At 37.6% G+C, this 17,125-nt stretch overlaps 1 protein-coding gene across 3 annotated transcripts in view; it reads left to right on the top strand.

The window, feature by feature from the left end:
• Positions 1-17,125, top strand: part of LOC135217736 (histone-lysine N-methyltransferase E(z)-like) — a 90,882-nt gene that overhangs the window by 36,166 nt on the left and 37,591 nt on the right. For 2 of the 3 annotated variants that reach the window (XR_010315178.1, XM_064253734.1), the window contains exons 4-7: positions 3,973-4,107; positions 4,334-4,452; positions 5,158-5,312; positions 12,065-12,091. Coding sequence is in view for 2 of the 3 variants with exons in the window: in XM_064253734.1 (XP_064109804.1) it covers positions 3,973-4,107; positions 4,334-4,452; positions 5,158-5,312; positions 12,065-12,091 (436 nt within the window). In the remaining variant the exon portion in view is untranslated. The remainder of the gene's footprint in view (positions 1-3,972; positions 4,108-4,333; positions 4,453-5,157; positions 5,313-12,064; positions 12,092-17,125) is intronic. The other variant, XM_064253735.1, reaches the window with a different exon arrangement.

The following is a 17,125-nucleotide window of genomic DNA, read 5'->3' as shown; positions in this document are numbered from 1 at the left end:
CTCCACGTTGTCAGGGGATGTTTTTTCATGTTAGTTCTTGTCTCGCCAAGTCCGAAAAAATGCATTGTGTTATTTTATTAATCATGCATCTTTTCATAAATCCGCCTTTAAAAAGTTATACATTATTTTCACTGTATCCAAAGAATATCGTATGCATTCTCATATTATTGTATTTTAAAATACTACGGCAAATTTAAGCCAGTATTCCGCGGAGCGGCCAATGTTGTGGTTTGAAATCAGCTGATGAATACGAGTTTGTTTCACCATAGCGCAATTCTGAGCGAATGCTCTTGCTTCTAGTTAGCATAAACGAATATCTAGATACTTGACTTATATGAGACAAAGTTATTTTTCCTTATACAGCGTGTTTTTAGGTGGAAATATTTATTGAATATGGGTCTCGTTGTGAATGTGAACTACTTTTTTTTCCTTAACAGATTAAGTTGGCGGCATGTTTATTGCGTAAAAAATTACGTGATTCCGTTCGCAATAATCCTTTATATCATCGTAATACGAATTTTAATTTATTTATCTTATATCGGCGTGAAACCAACAGTAAAATGTGTTCTTTCAAGCACAGTAGTTTTGATTAAAATAATTTTATCCCAATTTTATCTACGGTTGTGTTTGATGGCATACGTTTACTGCAGTTTTATCCTTGTTGCCGATGTACGATAATAGTCATCAGCAGCTTGAACAGTTTTCTCAGCTTCAGGTACAACACGGTTTAAATTTAACAGTATATTTCCCGATTGATCTTTAATCTATATTGATCTCTGATCTATAGCGAATAAAGTTATTACGTTAAGATATCTCAGTTCTATTCTGTACATAACGCCATTTATAACAAACTACGGTAATGTTGTACTGTAGTAGGATGATTGAAATACAAGCCAAACGGATGTTATCCAGTTCGGTTGTACTTAGAAAAAAAAAAAGTCGTTTCTCGTTCGGTTGTTCATGGCTGTACACGTTCATGCAACGAGTATAACGTTAAAACCATACTTTCATCATTCTCTTTTGCTGTTACTGAACTTATGTAACTAGAAGATGGATAAAGTTAGGCCATTTTAATTTGATCTCTCATAAAGTCGGACTATCGTAAGACTAATGATGTAACCTGAACACTACAGCTACCTGTACAGTGTATAAACTTTATTATATCTTTACATACTCTAGACACCCACATGTACTATACAGTAAATTCTATAGTACTATACTGCATAAATATAATTTTACTTATTGCGCCGTTGTGGGATTACGGCGCCTTTGACTGGTCTAGAGTTTCGAAAGAAGGTGTGCGGTGGCCGTAGGCTTTAAAATCGCTTAGCGTCGAAAATCGCTTGGCGTCGGCGGCCAGGAACGGAACCCCTGCCGTTAACCGAGGGCCGCCTGTATATGTTTATGGTTGAGGGGTCACTGGAAGATGGTCAGCATGTGCCAGTATGCAATGATTTTGTTCAGGTCCTGTTAACTGCCTGGTGGGAATCTGACCTGGTTTAGCTAAGGTTAACTATTGTGATGGTGAAGGGCACATTGCTGTAGTATCAGCAACTGTCTCATGGTTTGCAGGTACCTTGGTGCATCCCAAGGGTGCACTTCAATTATATGAAGTTTCATGACTTGAGGATATTGTATAAGGTGTTAGATGTTTGTGGGAAGTAAGAATGTCACATGGATAACAATGGAAGGTTTAGTTTTCAAAAAGCACTGCCTATGACCCTGGCATCACCCTTGTGGACCCAAGCAGAGTGGTTCCCAGACCTGTCTGCTGTCAGTGGTTCTGAGAGAAATTCTCCCTTGCCACAGCCTTCTCTAGCAACCTCCTATGGAGAGGTATTACCTGTTGGTAGGGTCCCTGTCTCTTCATGGCTGGACTGTCTAGCATCTCTTGTGAGAGAGCCTCTTGCGAGAGAGCCCTTTCTCACAGAGCAGTGACCCGGGAGATCTTCGTCAGCCGTGTACCAGGGAAATTGGGCCATCTACTGTGATTGGTGTTGTCAGTGAGGTTTCTCTCCACTCGGAACTTCTGTTCAGCAGATAGTGGGTCTTCTGATCTTCCTCAGAACTGAGAAGCATCTCTCTGTCTGCTATCAAAGGCTACAGGGCTACCTTGGGATTAGTTCTATGTCGAAAGGTGAGGACATCACTTCATCTTGGGAGATCTCTATGTTGTTCAAGAGCTTTGAGCAGTCTTGTTCACTTAGAGAACTCAAACCTCCTATTTGGGACCTTACTCTGGTTCTGAGTAGTCTCATTTGGGCTCCATTTGAATCACTACGTCAATCGTCAGACAGGGAATTGACTTTGAAAACAATTTTCCTCCTGGCCTTGGCTTTCCTTGAAGAGAGTTAGAGAGCTTCATATCCTATGAGTTTGTCCCAGAATTTGTGGCTAAGACTCAAAGTCCCATGGTTCATGATGACAGATTTGCTTTGTTTTCCATTCCTTCCCTGGAGTTTGTTGACAATGATCCTCAAGAGTTATTGCTTTGTCCCGTCAGAGCACTGCGTTGCTATCTAATAAGGACTCGTCACCAGAGGCCTAGGTGTTGTAGACTTTTTGTCAGCACAAGCTGAGCTCTAAGAAGGAAGTGTCCAAGAATACCAGTTTGTTTTGGCCTACTCCTCACCATCAAGTTCTGCCACAAATACTGTGCATCCAAGAGCCCATGACATCAGAGGAATAAGTTCCTCTCTGGTCTTTAAGAAGAACTTGTATGTTCATAGGATTTTGAATGCTGTTTTTTGGCTTTAGCAGACCATTTTCACTTTCTTTTACCCGAAGAAAATTGCCCACAGATCCTTGGGCACTTTTTTGTATGTTCCATACAACTTGCAAATCTGCTTCTCAGTAGCATATACCCCTCTCACCTGCCAGGGGAGTGGGTAGAGGTGACAGACCCTGTGCTTGACAGCATAGTTTGTTGCTTAAACAGATGAAGTTCTTTAACTTCCATGGATGCAATGAATCTGGACATGTCTCATTGTGTTTACTCCCAGTGGACTGAGTTTTAGATACATATATATCTAATCTCTCACAGGCTTAGACCCCTTTCTTTAGAACTCTCGTTTCTGGGAAGGGTGGTTGCATGTGCCAAATCTCCAGTTGGTTCAGGATTCTCGTACCTCCCTCCAGGTATGAGTATCTTATTGTTAAGACTGAAGGTTTGTTCTGCATATGAATGCCAGATACCACAGATTCCATGCATATATAATCCTTGATGGTTTTTTAACTGGTTCCCAGCTGGCATCAGAAGATTGATCCTATTGTTAAGACCTCAGGTTTGTTAGTTATGAAAAGTACAAATTGATTGAAAATTTGTTATATTTTATTGTTATAACATTTCTTACTCCTGCACATCTGGTTCTACTCTTCCTTAATCATGTTTTCTTATAATCTGTTCAGCTCAGCAGTGACTGATTCTCTATTCCCTATGACTCCTTTAACAATTTTAGATGTCATGACACTTTTCTAATTGAAAGTTCACTAAATATCAGAAGGACCTAATTGGTCCTTCTATTATGCAGTGGACTTTCAAAGGACTGTAGTTTCCATTGTTCCTTCCTTCACCTTCAGATTTTCAACGTTCATCTTTTGAACTTATGTGTTTTACATATATCCTGTCATTTATTGTTCACTTTGCTATTCTACCTCTTTTTGCATTTTCCATGCATATTTTGGTCCCCTCCTCTTTTCACTATAAGTATATACCTCTCGACCCTCTTTAAATGTCCTTAAAGCATCTCTTTTCCACTATCATATTACTCTCACTATATTTCTTTTACTTCAGATGGTAGTCAGTGTTTGCATATTAATGGTCTTTTTGTGCAAGAATAATTACTGCATATAAGTATCAGTTGCAGAATTAATGTTCTTTATCAGATAGGGTACTGTGTGAGGCAACAGGGACTTTGCAGGGAAATCTAAGCATTATTAGTTACAAGTTTTTACTTTTTTTTTTAATTTCAGAAAAAGGAGTCTGGGACAGAGAAGCTTGTAGAAAGGCGGATGAGTGCAAGAAAAGAATCAAACGACGATGAAGAGGAGGAAGAGGAAGAGGAGGAAGAACAGGAAATGGAGACAGACAATGACAACAGTAAAGATGTAAGTTTGCCTTTTATCATAATTTGCCTGAGGATGATTCTTTTTAGTATGGCTTATCAAAGAATATGGACTTTGGAAATTAGAATTTAAAGCATTCATGAAAACTGTGGTTTACTTTCATAATACTAGTTATTCTTAAAAGAAGAATTAATATGTTTGATAATTTCTTATGAGAGAATGCATATAATTATTCTGCCAACCTTTTCTTGTACTGTAATAAATGTAGATGGAGAATGGAGAAGGTTCTTCCATGGCAGAGAGGAAGGACTTCCCTTGCATGGCCATATTCCAGGCAGTTTCTGCATTATTCCCTGACAAGGGTTCTCCAGAAGAACTTAAGGAGAAGTAAGTGGAAGTTTTATTTTTGATTAGCCTTGAGGCAAGTGAGAAGATGTGATGATATTTACACAAACTAATTTTTCTGGTTTTACATGATCTTTCTGTGTGAGTTGTTTCATTATTATAATTCTTTCTGTGTGAGTTGCTTGATTTATAGTTTTGCTCAAGGATAGACAGAACAAACCCCCAAGGCCATCATCATCTTGTTGAAAAGGCTTCTGCTGAATATTTTGCTTGTATGCGAAGGGGAAAAAAAAGAGCCAGCCAAAGGAAAGAAGGACATTATAATAGGATAATTAAATACGGCTGAATGTTTGAGGACTGCAAAATGTGTACTTGAAAAATTAAGGCAAATGTAGAATGATATTTTTAAAGTAGTACTGCAGCCTCCTGTGAATTTACCTTTGTTTTAATCAGCATTGAGCTTTTTTTTATGATCTACCTATGTGTAATTGTACTTACTACATCAAGCTTTGTATAATCTGTTACTGCATTTAAATTTTAGATTGCTGCTACAACTCCATTAGTCTTGAAAAGGGACTTTGAATTCTAGTGTATTGCACAGGAAATAAAGGGTGGCAAAGGGACTGTTCTGAACACAGTTTTAATTTGCGATTTCATTTGTTTGTATTTGAATGTTTGTAAGTAGGGTGGTGTCTGCACAGATCAGATAGTCGAGGTTTTTGGATCACAATAAGCTTTTCATTTCAGATATATAGAACTCACAGATCCCACTGCGCTGCCACCAGAATGTACACCTAATATAGATGGCCCAAATGCAGAGAGTGTCCCTCAAGAGCAGACAATGCATTCGTTCCACACTTTGTTTTGCCGCAGGTGCTTCAAATATGACTGCTTCCTTCACCGTAAGTGCTTTGTTTATGTGTTTTACTTTTGATTAATTTCCTAATTAAGTTGACTTTCTTTTTTACACAAGTTTGGAAACAATTTATTACTAACTTTGTAATTTCCTATGTATGGAATTTTGTTAGTAGGATTAATGTGTATTTAATGTGTGTAGGTTGTTAGCATACCCGTTGTGTAGGATTAAGTGGTAAAATTAGTTTTTTATAGCAAACATCTATTGCTTCATGGGGGTAAGTTTCTAATAGAGTGGAGTATGAATTTCAAATTCTCTGATCTTTTAGTTTGACACGGCAGACTTGAAGATGAGAGAACTGTGACATCAACTAGAACCAAAAATACTGATAACCATAAGTCATGTTAACTTAAAATATAATCAAGTTATGTTTTTTAAATTTGTTTTGGTTGGCCCCATTATTATAGTTATGGTTGTTATTAAGTACAAAATGTTTTTCCTTTGCTAAATACTATAATATTAAGAAGAATTTTTTGCAAACCACATGAAAAGCATTCCTTCAACTTATACATTTAGTAAAGTGGTAAAGTCCCAGGTGTTACAACTTGTTCAGTTTTGATCTGAATTCAGTGAATTTCCAAATTTTCATATTCACATGTTTAGTAGTTTTTTCATTTAGTGTTTTTAGTTGTTCCACTGGAAAGAGGTGCATTCTGAATTTATTATTTTTTTATGAATTGATCACTGCAGATCTACTGTTTATTAATATGTTCATCTGTTATGGAATCAGGTCAGGCTTTTGGATATGTAACAGTGAACTTTTTAACTTGAATCATTTAAGTTTTGGTGATGTTAACAAGATAGGGGAGGCTATTAATGTGGTAATTGTAGACAGGAAATGTAAAGAAAAGTTTTGACTAAGTTCGTTGCTAATTATGCTTTAGACTCGCTCAGACTAGGGCCAGGGTCCGTTATTGTTAGTTCCTTTTATACATAAACAAAAGAAGTCGCTTTATCTGGGCTCCTCAGTTTGATAAGCATGCTTTAATGGGTGTGTATTAGGGGGACAGGCAGTATCACATATAGCATTCTGTTAGCCTTTGTGGCCACCTTTAAGGATTAATGCCTTTTGAGTGCATTGTGCAACACATTTTAGGTTGTACAACAACTGAATATTTTTGTGTGATTTCTCTTCGCCCCACAGTTTGGTTGCTCTCAGTCAATTGTTCTTTATCCATTCCTTTTATTCACTTCTCACTTGGCTTCCGAGTTACTTTAAACTTCTTCCAGCTTCTATCTTCATCCTTCATTTTAACAATAAATCCCTAGGCTATTATATAGTGCTGTGAGGAAAGGAGAATTGAATATATCAAATGAGATATTTTTATAATACAATATGCTTTTCTTAGTAACTTATTAATTGTAAGCTGCCTAATTTTGTGTAGAAGTAACTTAGTTGCACCAACCTACTTTAGTTGAACAGAATGTTCAAAGTACTCCAACTACTCACAGCAGTACCCTTCTTCTCTTCACATGTCTTTTTTTCCATTGTGCTCATAGGGTATGAAGAGAACAAGTTTGGGGAAGGAAGGAGACCAATAAAAACATTGTATGATTAATATTGTTGTATGGAAAACTTATTTTTGTATTATAAAAACATGTCATGTTCATTACAACCTGTTAATCATAAGGTGCCAGAACAACATTTAAGTGGGAGGACTTAGCTGAGGCGACAAGAGTCCATATGTCGAATACCCACCCAATGTGATGCTATATAACTAAGTACTGTGATGTCTTGAAGGTGCCAGAAAGGGACAAGTTAAACAGAAGATTTTGTTGCTGGTGTCCCCACCCTGTTTATTTGTCTTGGGGCTACTGTGGGTCCAAAGAAAAACTTGCAGGTCCTTTAGGGTTACATTTCTGTGGTAGAACTTTGAGGAGGTCAGCTGCCCACAAGGTAGAGGACACATCCATGTCTTGTTTGAGTGTCCTGGAGGTTTAGACTATTCAAACTTCGTGGACATATGTATCCTTAGTTTGGTAAAACTGTCACTCAAGGCCCTTGTATGAGCGAGAAAGTAATGTACTTGGAAACTGATTCTTTCTTTGCTCTGGTATTTAGAAATAACCTTGATGGGGAGGGATAAATGTGCCTGGCAGATTGCAGAAAGAGCTTAGAGACTGAATCAAGAATAGAACTGGGCCCTCCCCAGTGTTGAAATCCTCTGGGGTGTCAGGTTTGCTGCGGCTGCAATGTTTAAAATGCCTCTTTTTCAGTCTTTGTTGGATATTGTCTACTAGTGAAGATATAGTGACTTCAACTGATTGTGAAGCTTGTGGAAATACATTTTTTATTCAATAGGATACTGTAATTGAGACATAATCTGATTTTGTCCAGTCTGGGAAGACACCTGAAATGTTGGGAATTAATCTTTGTTGTTAATGAAAGATGCAGACATCAGAAGATGCCCTTCTTGCTCTTAACCTTTCATTTCCAGGGGCTGCCCGAAGCATAGTGTTAAGTGTTAGAGAAAGAATGGCAGGCTTTGAATTAAGTAGAGGATATGATAAGCTAATTTTGAATTTCCTGCTTTTTCCACTTCCAGACTAGAGGGCGAGATTTTCAGAAATGAGTGCTTTTCTCAGACACTGTTAGATAGGTACTTTTGTGATTTGCTGACAGTTGCTAACATATGATTGTGTTTTTCCTGGGTAGACCCTCCATCTTAGTCTTAAGGATGGTAATAAACTACATTACAAGGATTATTCTTGGGTTGAGAAATGTTCCCTTGGAGGAGTCCCTTTGTTTTTGCAGAAATGAGCAGGTATGAATTGATATAAAATTTAGGCCAAAGGTCAAGTGCTGGGACCAACAAGATCATTCATCACTGAAAGGGAAACGAGAGTAAAGAGGTTTTAAAGGTGTAACAGTAGAAAAACCTCACAGCTGCTCTAGGAAACAATATTGTGAAGAGAAGGCGGAAGAATGAGAATATGAATGGGTTTACGTTAAAAGGAGTGAACCGAGTTGCAAATAGGGTTTGCAGAGATACTGTAAAGAACCTTAAGTAATGCCTACAGTGCACTGCTACACTGACAGCACTGTCCCCTGTGGGAAAGGTGAGCATTTTAAATCTGGCTAACACCATGGACTCTCACATTTTCCTCCAAGTGACTGTCATCATTTAGGTTTATAGATTGATTCTTCTTAAACCGAGACTGCAATGATGAACCTAGGAAGTGTTCCTCCTGGGAGGCACAATAGTCAGTTTCAGTTGCCACAGAGTAGGATCTCGTGAACCATCCCAGTCTCCTCTGCAAAGGTGACAGTCTTGATATTATGAACTCCTGGTCACATTCCTTCCACCCTTTCAGGATTCAGCAGGGCATTCATGTACTTTCTCATGAGAGGAGAAAGAGAAAGAGAGAAAATATTCCCCACTTCAGAGGTAAGAGAACAATGGGCCATTTCCCTAAGACCTCAAATGACTCCTTCAGTCCCTAGCTGCGTCCAATTTTTAGCCTTGTACTTTGTCTTCTTTCTTCAGTCTTTCTGTCCAGCACCTCAGACTTACTTTGTAATGCAACTGTGGGGTTTCTCCCAGTTTCACCCTTATCTCCTTGTACTTCATCCCCTCTTGCCTGAACTTGACCTTTCTGTCCAACCACTTTGACTTCCTTTTTTTCCACTGTCTTAAGCACTGAATGACTAAAAGTGGTCCTGTGCAGGGTTTGACAGTCTAGATCTCATAAATTACAAGTCATCCAGTCAGCTTGTATTCAGAAACATGGTCGTTGTAGGAAAGTTTGAAAGTGGAACCTTTGGGTGATGTAGTAGTTGGAGTTGCTTGCCGACTGTGCTATTTTGGGACAAATCCTCTTAACTGAGTGCTCTGTAGTCTTTCAGATCTACAAGTAGAACTTGGAGAAGTTCTGTGGTCTAGGCAAAATTGACAGGAGATTGGGACCCTGTCAACTTTCTCAGCCATCTCAAGTGATTAATCAAGCAGACGCTTTTCCAATTAGAAAAAGAGGAAACAGTAGTGTCGGCTTATAAATCCATCTGAAAAGGCAAACTTTTAGTACTGATTAGCCTAAAAGATGCTTAGTTCCTTGTTCATGTGCACCCAGTTTACTGATTATCCACTCCAAAAGTTTCCATCAAGAATTTTGTACCATTAGCCATATGTGTATGCAGAATTGAATAAGAGTCAGGAGGTATCTTGTTAGGTTTTTGGTGATATCATTAACTCCAGAGATCCTTTGGCACCACTTGGAAAAGCTCCTTCAATTATATCAGGAACTGAGTTGACAAGTCAAAAGGGAGAACTAGGGACTGGAACCACTATAAGCTTTCTGTATTGGCATAGACATTGACGCATTGAAGGCTTTAATTTGTTCAACTGAGGACAGGATGGGCATGTTAATACCAAGGATAAAGGTATTTTACAAAGTCAGTGTCCACCGGCATGGCTGTTGAAAGCCCATGTAGGTTACATGATCCCTTGTTAGAAAATATTCGCTTACAGCCTATTCACTTTTGGTTCTTGGAAGTTAACAATGAAGCAGTTCATGGTCAGTAGTTTTGCAGCCACAAAATTTCCCCTCTGAAGGTCTTGGACGAATTGTCATTAGACCTATCGTGATGGCAGGATGCTAACAGTACAACAGGACTAAAACAGGTTACTCCTACTCTGGAAGTTCTCTTTTCAGATGCCTTCACAAAGAGGTGGGTTTCCATATGTTACATTTTCAAGGCAGCTAACATCTGTAAAAGGCTGTCACATGAGTTATTTAGAACTGTGAAATGGGTTTCTGCCCCTGAAAGCCTTCAAGCAACACTTCAGGCTGGGCAGTTGGAACTGTGCCTGACACAGCGACTAAGTTGGATACCTGAAGCCCCACAGCAACACAAGGTCAGAAAGCTAATGACATTTAGCCATTGAGTTATTTACATAATACGTAGAAGAACACAAGGTGAATAGCTTTTCAAGATCTGTGGTGGTAATGGGTGTTTGGCCCTTGTTTCCTTTCTGTAATGTTTTTCCTAATTGAATGGGGTATGTGAGTCACTATTTGTGGATAGTATTGGGTCAGCTCAGGTACCACATTTGTTTCTTAATAACAGTCATTGATCATAACCTATCTTTTTGAGATGTGGTCAGTTTTAATTAATGTACTTTGGCCCTGCACAGCTTTATGCTGATTATTCTGACTTGGAGATACTTTCAAGTAGTTTCCTGTGGTGTTTTATTTTTTTATTTATTTAGTTTAGTTGTATGCCTTTCTTCTCTGTTATATCCTTTTCCCACATGTGGTCATTGAATTGTTTGGAAGGGTGCTGGGGAATTTCGTATGCTTTATGCCCATTCCAGATTGTATGCACAGTAAGAATACTCTAATCATAATGGATTGAGAGCTGATATTGATTTTGTTTACATTTAGGGAGTAGCTATTGCTTAATGTTCCGACAGTCTAAAGATTTATATTTTGTGAGTTCAGTTTTTAAAGGATTGACAAAGATCAAGATATTTGCAGATTAGCTATAATTTTTCCTCAACTGACTATTACCCAGTTACAGTCAATTGCGTCCTTTTTATCAGTTATTCATTATTCAGAGATTGCTAGTCTTTTATTATGAAGTGAAGTGCAATATTATTGAGTACAGTATAATATGCTGCACTTACTATTATATTTTAATGCAATGCTCAAGTGTAACATTTTGTAAACTGAGGCAGTGAATGGAGTTCTGAGGTCATGAAGAGCAGTTTTGTGAATGGAAAAACAGTCATAAGTTTTATTTATTTATATTTCTTCAATCATTTGCCTCTTTAGTTTAGTTGTGTCATTAACAGCATTAAAGTATGGCTTAACTAAATTTAGCACTTTTTTTTTTTTTTTTTCTCCTCAATAGTATCAACAGAGAGTTGGTGCAAATTCTTTATTTCTGTTTGTTCAGTGTTTCAAGGATGTAGGTTATTCTTATAATTTTAGTAATTCTATAAGTGTGGTTAATGAGAAAATATCAAAAGCAATTTGCTTGCTACTAATGGAACTGGTCTTTACACGCTCAGTGCTCCTCAAATATAGTTGCAATGCATAATTCATTTTGTGAGAGGATTCATGATTATACTTTTATGCCCATAGACCTAACATTAAAGATGCTCAATTTTCTAGAGGATGAGTATATCAGTATTGTTCCTGAGTGTCTTAAGATAAATATTTTCAATGGTACATGTCTTCTAAATTAATGTTTGGTATTTTTTTATTTTACATAGAACCATGTGACATTTTCTGCATTTACTTTAGTGAATGATTCAGTTTACTATGAAATCTTATTCATTATACTTGTGTGACTCTTGGACATTAAGTGAATAAATGACATCAATTCGGCTCTTATTTTCATAAAATTATGGAAAAAATGGTCATTATGACTTTCGGGCTTTCCAGGAGTAAGCAAAAACTGGACTTTAAAAAAATAAAAAGAGAAACAAATACATTCTAATAATCTACGAATTGGAACAAACAGTTACATCATCATTGAAAACTTTATAATCTCAAAGATGTAGATTTGAGTAGAATTGGCCTAGAAAATTTGTCATGAGAATGACAACGGCACATTTCGCCAGATCCGAGCAAGACTCTTGGATAGCCTGGTTGTATGCAAGACAGATTTTTGGCGATGAATGGCGCACGTCTGACTGAAGAAAGTTGCATATACAATAAAAAGTTTTTTCGAATAGCAATTATTGGTGGAGAGAGAATCTTTCTTGTCTGACAGTGTCATCTTCCCAACAGCCACCAAGGGAAGCACCGAAGCCACAGGTAAGGCTGAGAATCAGTCTCAACCCAGAGCTGCGGCAACCTCCAGACCCCACCTACTCCCTCACTTGTTCGCTCGCTCGCTCTCTCTATTTCTCCATATGTGGAGACAACACCCTACTGATTGGAGGCTCATCGGTGTTTGATGACAATTGTACAAATTAAAAAGGGATTACAAGTAAAAAATGACATAGCTAGGCCAAGAGCAAGGTCTTAAGAAAGCATTCTGAGCAGCCATATGAAGCTGCCACTGCTTATTTATCAGTCATGCGTCTTGCTTCCTAATAGTAACCTTATGCAAAATGCTCCGTTCATCTTTTAATTAATTTTCATATTGCTATCCTCTTGCATGTAATTAAGCTTCCGATTGTGGACTGTGGTGTTTAATGATCTAGTTGCTGATGGTGATGATTATAATGAATAATTTTATCCCAAATTATAGTATTCCTCCTGATTAGTAATTAATTTTTTTTATTACTAAATGGTTTTGAGTTGTCTTGAAATCTGGTCTTGGATGCAAAGTGAAGCTAATTTTACTTTTTGCCAGTTTTGTTTGAAAATGGAGACATGATTTCAGCTGTAACTTTGCACTTTAAGAGTAATTGGCTTTATTTATGTTGACGTTGGATTTGGTTTTTGTTAAGATGCATGACAGTGTCCACAATATCGGCTATATCTTGACACTGAAGTTGTAAAGGTTGTTAGTAAGTGTTATAAGTTGAGGAGTTATTTTAGGAAGGGTAAGTAAGGTTGTTAGGGAAAGTTGTAGGAGTATTTCAAGTGCTATTACATTTCAGCAGTCATTAGTAAGCTAAGTAATGAGAAAATGTAATAACATTTATTTTTATTTTCATCATGCTGCAAGCCACAAATGATTAGGGCAGTTAGTAATTAGAACTATAAATGCTCTTAGTTTTCTGTAACAGTGGTGTGCTATTGTAGTGGTGAGTAACGAAAATGATAAAATCAAACCTTTATTTTATAAAAGCCAGACTGTTATTTATGAAATTAGATAATTCAGACCTAATGAATTGCTGTTGTTCAGGAGAGAATCGTTTATTCAACAACAGTTTCATTTATATGCTTTATAAAGATAAGCTGTAAGAAGGCTAGAAGAATTGTAATATATGTTGTTATGCTTTATAAAGATAAGCTGTAAGAAGGCTAGAAGAATTGTAATATGTATATGCTGTTGTCTGGAGGAATTTGTTTTAGTGTGCTACACTTACCAAACTAGCCCATGATTCTATTTTATTGATGACTTCCTTGGTTTTGTCTCTCAGCTCTTGTGTGAATTCACACTTCTCTACCTCTCGTAAAGTTTATGATGTTGAACGGTAATTAATATACTGTTGATGCGCAATGGGGCCTCTGATAGTCTTGCTTCTGGTTATAATAGTTTTTGTGTCTTGAAATATTATACAATTTTTTATTGATATGTACTGATTCCTTTACATAATCACTTATTTCTGTTATTAGTTATGTATGTTATTCTGTATTGTAAGTTGTGCATGCGATTGGTCCCCTTCCCTGGTGAGTTTTTGGTGGTTTTTAGTGAACGTGCACATTTTTGGGGTAGGGTTTTGTCATTTTAATATCTCACCAAACTCTTTAAAGGGCTTCCAGGTACCTAGGTCTTGTCATGCTTTCGTGTTGTCTTTTGACTGCTCCCTCATCTCTTGTGCAGCAGCTGCTCTAGTCAGGTGTGTTTGCCTAATCTTACCTGTGAGCGGTTGCCTGACCAGTGGTTGCACTATGCTATGAACAACACCTACAAGTCCAGACAATCTCGGAGTGCTGCTGTGGATGCATCCTCTTCATTTACACCTGAATTGTCTACTCATGAAATTGGTGGTGAAGTTGTTCATTTTTGGTATTAGTGAAGAAGCATCAGTCTTCTGACGATGTTGCAATCTGGTCTATCATCAATCACTTTGCTCTCTTTGCTCACTGCCCTATCTTATGCAGTTCTGTTTCCGTGCTTCTTGCCTGCTTGGCCTGCTCCTTCCTTGCATGCAGCCTGATATGACCAGTCCACACCAGCTTGGCCTGCTGCTCAACCTTCCTGCTCACTGTCTTGGATGCTGACAGCTTTCTCATCCTCCCACTCATCCAGATGCTGTGTTCTTATCCCAGGGATGATTTGTTCCTCTCTCTTCTGAAAGAATGCCTGTTGTTTTCCATGATGGACTTAATAAAAAAGCAGCTAAATGTGACTATTTGGTCTGTTACTGTCTGCAGTGCTTTCTTTAGCTGTAACTGAGCCTTCAGCAGTGATCATTCCTTCAAAAGTGGATTCACTCCCAGCAATGACTGTTCCTTTTCCAGTCACTGCACCAGCAGTTGTAACTGTTCCATAACATAGGTTTGAGGACATACTCTCTCCCTGCCCTTAGTTGTTGACGTTCCCCCTCTTCTCAGGGCCCGATTCCAGTTGCACTCTTAAAAGACTTAGAAGTGTAACTATCCCCCTTCGCAGAAATCTTGAAGAATGTTTTGCCTTGTAGAGTCAGCATCATCAGCTTACACCAAAACCAGGATAACTTTTTACCAGCAGTAAGAAACACACTTTTAGTGGAGTTAATAATGGCCAATGTCACTGGCAAAGTAGCTGCAGTAGGAGTATGTTTGCCTTTTGTATTAAAGAGTTGTCAGACACAAATTAAGACCAGTTATTGCCCTTGTTGGAAAATGTTTAGGGTCTTTCATCTCCCATTCTGTATAACTGTCTTCATCAGTTCATTATATCTTATGAATCTCAAGTTTAATGCCTTGAGAAGCCCGAGGAGTTTCCTGCTTTACTCTCATGGATTCTTTCTCGCTGCAAATAACTTTCTCAAGTTATGAGAGCCTTGGTACTTAGCACATAACAGTTCCTGGGTGTTTGTCTAGATCCTGCAGGTATAAGCAAACATTCTGTGACCTCCAGCAACTCAGTTTCCCTCCTAAATTGTAATTTTTGCAAGGATTTGATTGATGGGGTAAGGTGAAACCAAGTGAGGTTTTGATTGCAAAACTGTTTTTGTTATACAGACTCATTAATCATATAGTGACTTCCCTCCTCCCAACCCACAAATCTCACAGCCTCATTTCCAAACTGCAAATATGAGGTGGGTGATTGATGAATAACTGAGGTGCCAAGTGGTGCTTGCATCTGCCCACTTTAATGCTGCTTTCTTGTTAGACAAAAGACTTGATATGGGGGCATTCAAAACTGCAAATGTGGCCAAATTTATGATTGATGGCATTTTATGAAAAAACTATTTGTGGTACTGTATACAAATTTAATTCAGTATTTCTGTGTTTACATGTATTCTTTGCGCCCATTTGTTATCGCCTTTTTTTGGTACTGTTCAAGTACTGTTCTGGTAATGCCTTCCATTGGTTCTGGGTCTTGACTCATTTCATTATAAATCTTGAAATGTCTATTTTATCCAGAAGTTGACATTTTATTTGTGGAGTTCTTACAATTATTTATGTGTACCTCCCTACATTGTGAACTTGAATTTGAAGAAAAAGTAGATGTGTTGGTTATCTAAGAAGGGCACTGGACAATTTATGGACCAAGCATCTCTTCAGTGGCTGACTGACAGGCAGAGTAATGAAAGAGCGATTGCAGTATGAAGTACCATTAACCTTGATTAGTAATTGAACTGCTTTGTACAAAATTATTGAGCTAGGACTAATGACAGATGGTGGCACAAGTGGGCTTCTTCCCCTAGACTTAGAGCATTTGTAGGTATTTATGCAAGACGGTAGTGACTAGCTAAAGATAATGAAACAAAATTCATCATCTACAGTTAGAGGGTCTGATGAAAATACTGGACAGATGGGTAAAGCATAAGGAATGGGAATGTTATAAAATATAAAATACAGTAATGGGCAAATGGATCACGAATATATTTTTCATGTAGCCTGCAGTTGAAAATGAATTGATTGTAAAAGATGACATACTTATTCTAAACAGAATAAACAAGCAAATAACTTAGAGCCAATGTTTGCCTTGTCAGATGATGGTAAATTCATGGTCAAATATTGCTAGTTGCATATGCATAAGTTTTTGGTGTGGCTGGTGGGGGCCTGTCAGTCTTAATTAGGAAAAACTTAGTTAATATACTTATAAAAAACCAGGACTATTTATTTTAAAAACCCAGGACTATTTAATTACTGAAAAGAACTTGAATATATTGAGTCTCCATGAATGATCATACTGGTAGACTGTTATCAACATCAAAATGAGTTAGAATATTTTAATGTGGGCTTGGCTTTGAAATCAGATGGAAAAAGGATGGACTTGGATTTTTAATGAAGTCCTTGCCCAAACCTTCAGTTGTTAACCTCCAAAAAGAGTTGCATATTTGGAAATGTGTGTGAGGTGTTAAAAAGAAAGCAAGTTACAGTAAGTTTGTTCTTTTAGAGAAATTTGGGGAAGATTTTCAAGATTGAAACAACCCCATTGTGATTTTTCACATCTTTTTTTTATATTAAATCTGTTTGATTTTTCCTTTGTATGTGACAGAAACTTTGCCTTCCCTAATTGTGCTGCGCTCGAGCATTATTTGTGATAGAAACTTATAGAATCTCTTAAGTGTCCTCACAAGTAAAAATAGTTAGCAGCTCTAATTTGGTTAACTACTTAGGTAGCTGGGACCATGAAGTTTATGAGAACAGTTTTCAAGTACAATCCTGTTACTGTGTCTCAGTGACATGTTTAAAAACATGTCACACAGTGTATTCAGCAAATAATTTTTAAAACAGGTGGACATTGACCTCATACCTATTGGAAAATTATATGAGTGACTATAGAGTCCTGTTGTGAATTTTGGCTTGAGCTCACTGCTTGGCCGCTTCAGGTCAGCTCCAGAAAACAAAAGAATGCATTGATCATCAGTGCAAAGGCATCAGCAATAGATGTCATACATGCATCCAATATCCCATTCTGGGTAGCTGGTTCTTTCAGTGAATAGACCATTTAGTTTGCTGACTTCAGTTGTTATTGCCTAAAACATTTATAGCTTTTTGTTAGGGTTTAGAGTT

Source organism: Macrobrachium nipponense, chromosome 7 (genome assembly GCF_015104395.2).
Source record: "Macrobrachium nipponense isolate FS-2020 chromosome 7, ASM1510439v2, whole genome shotgun sequence".
NCBI lineage: Eukaryota > Metazoa > Arthropoda > Malacostraca > Decapoda > Palaemonidae > Macrobrachium > Macrobrachium nipponense.
This window is presented reverse-complemented; position numbering and strand designations above follow the sequence as displayed.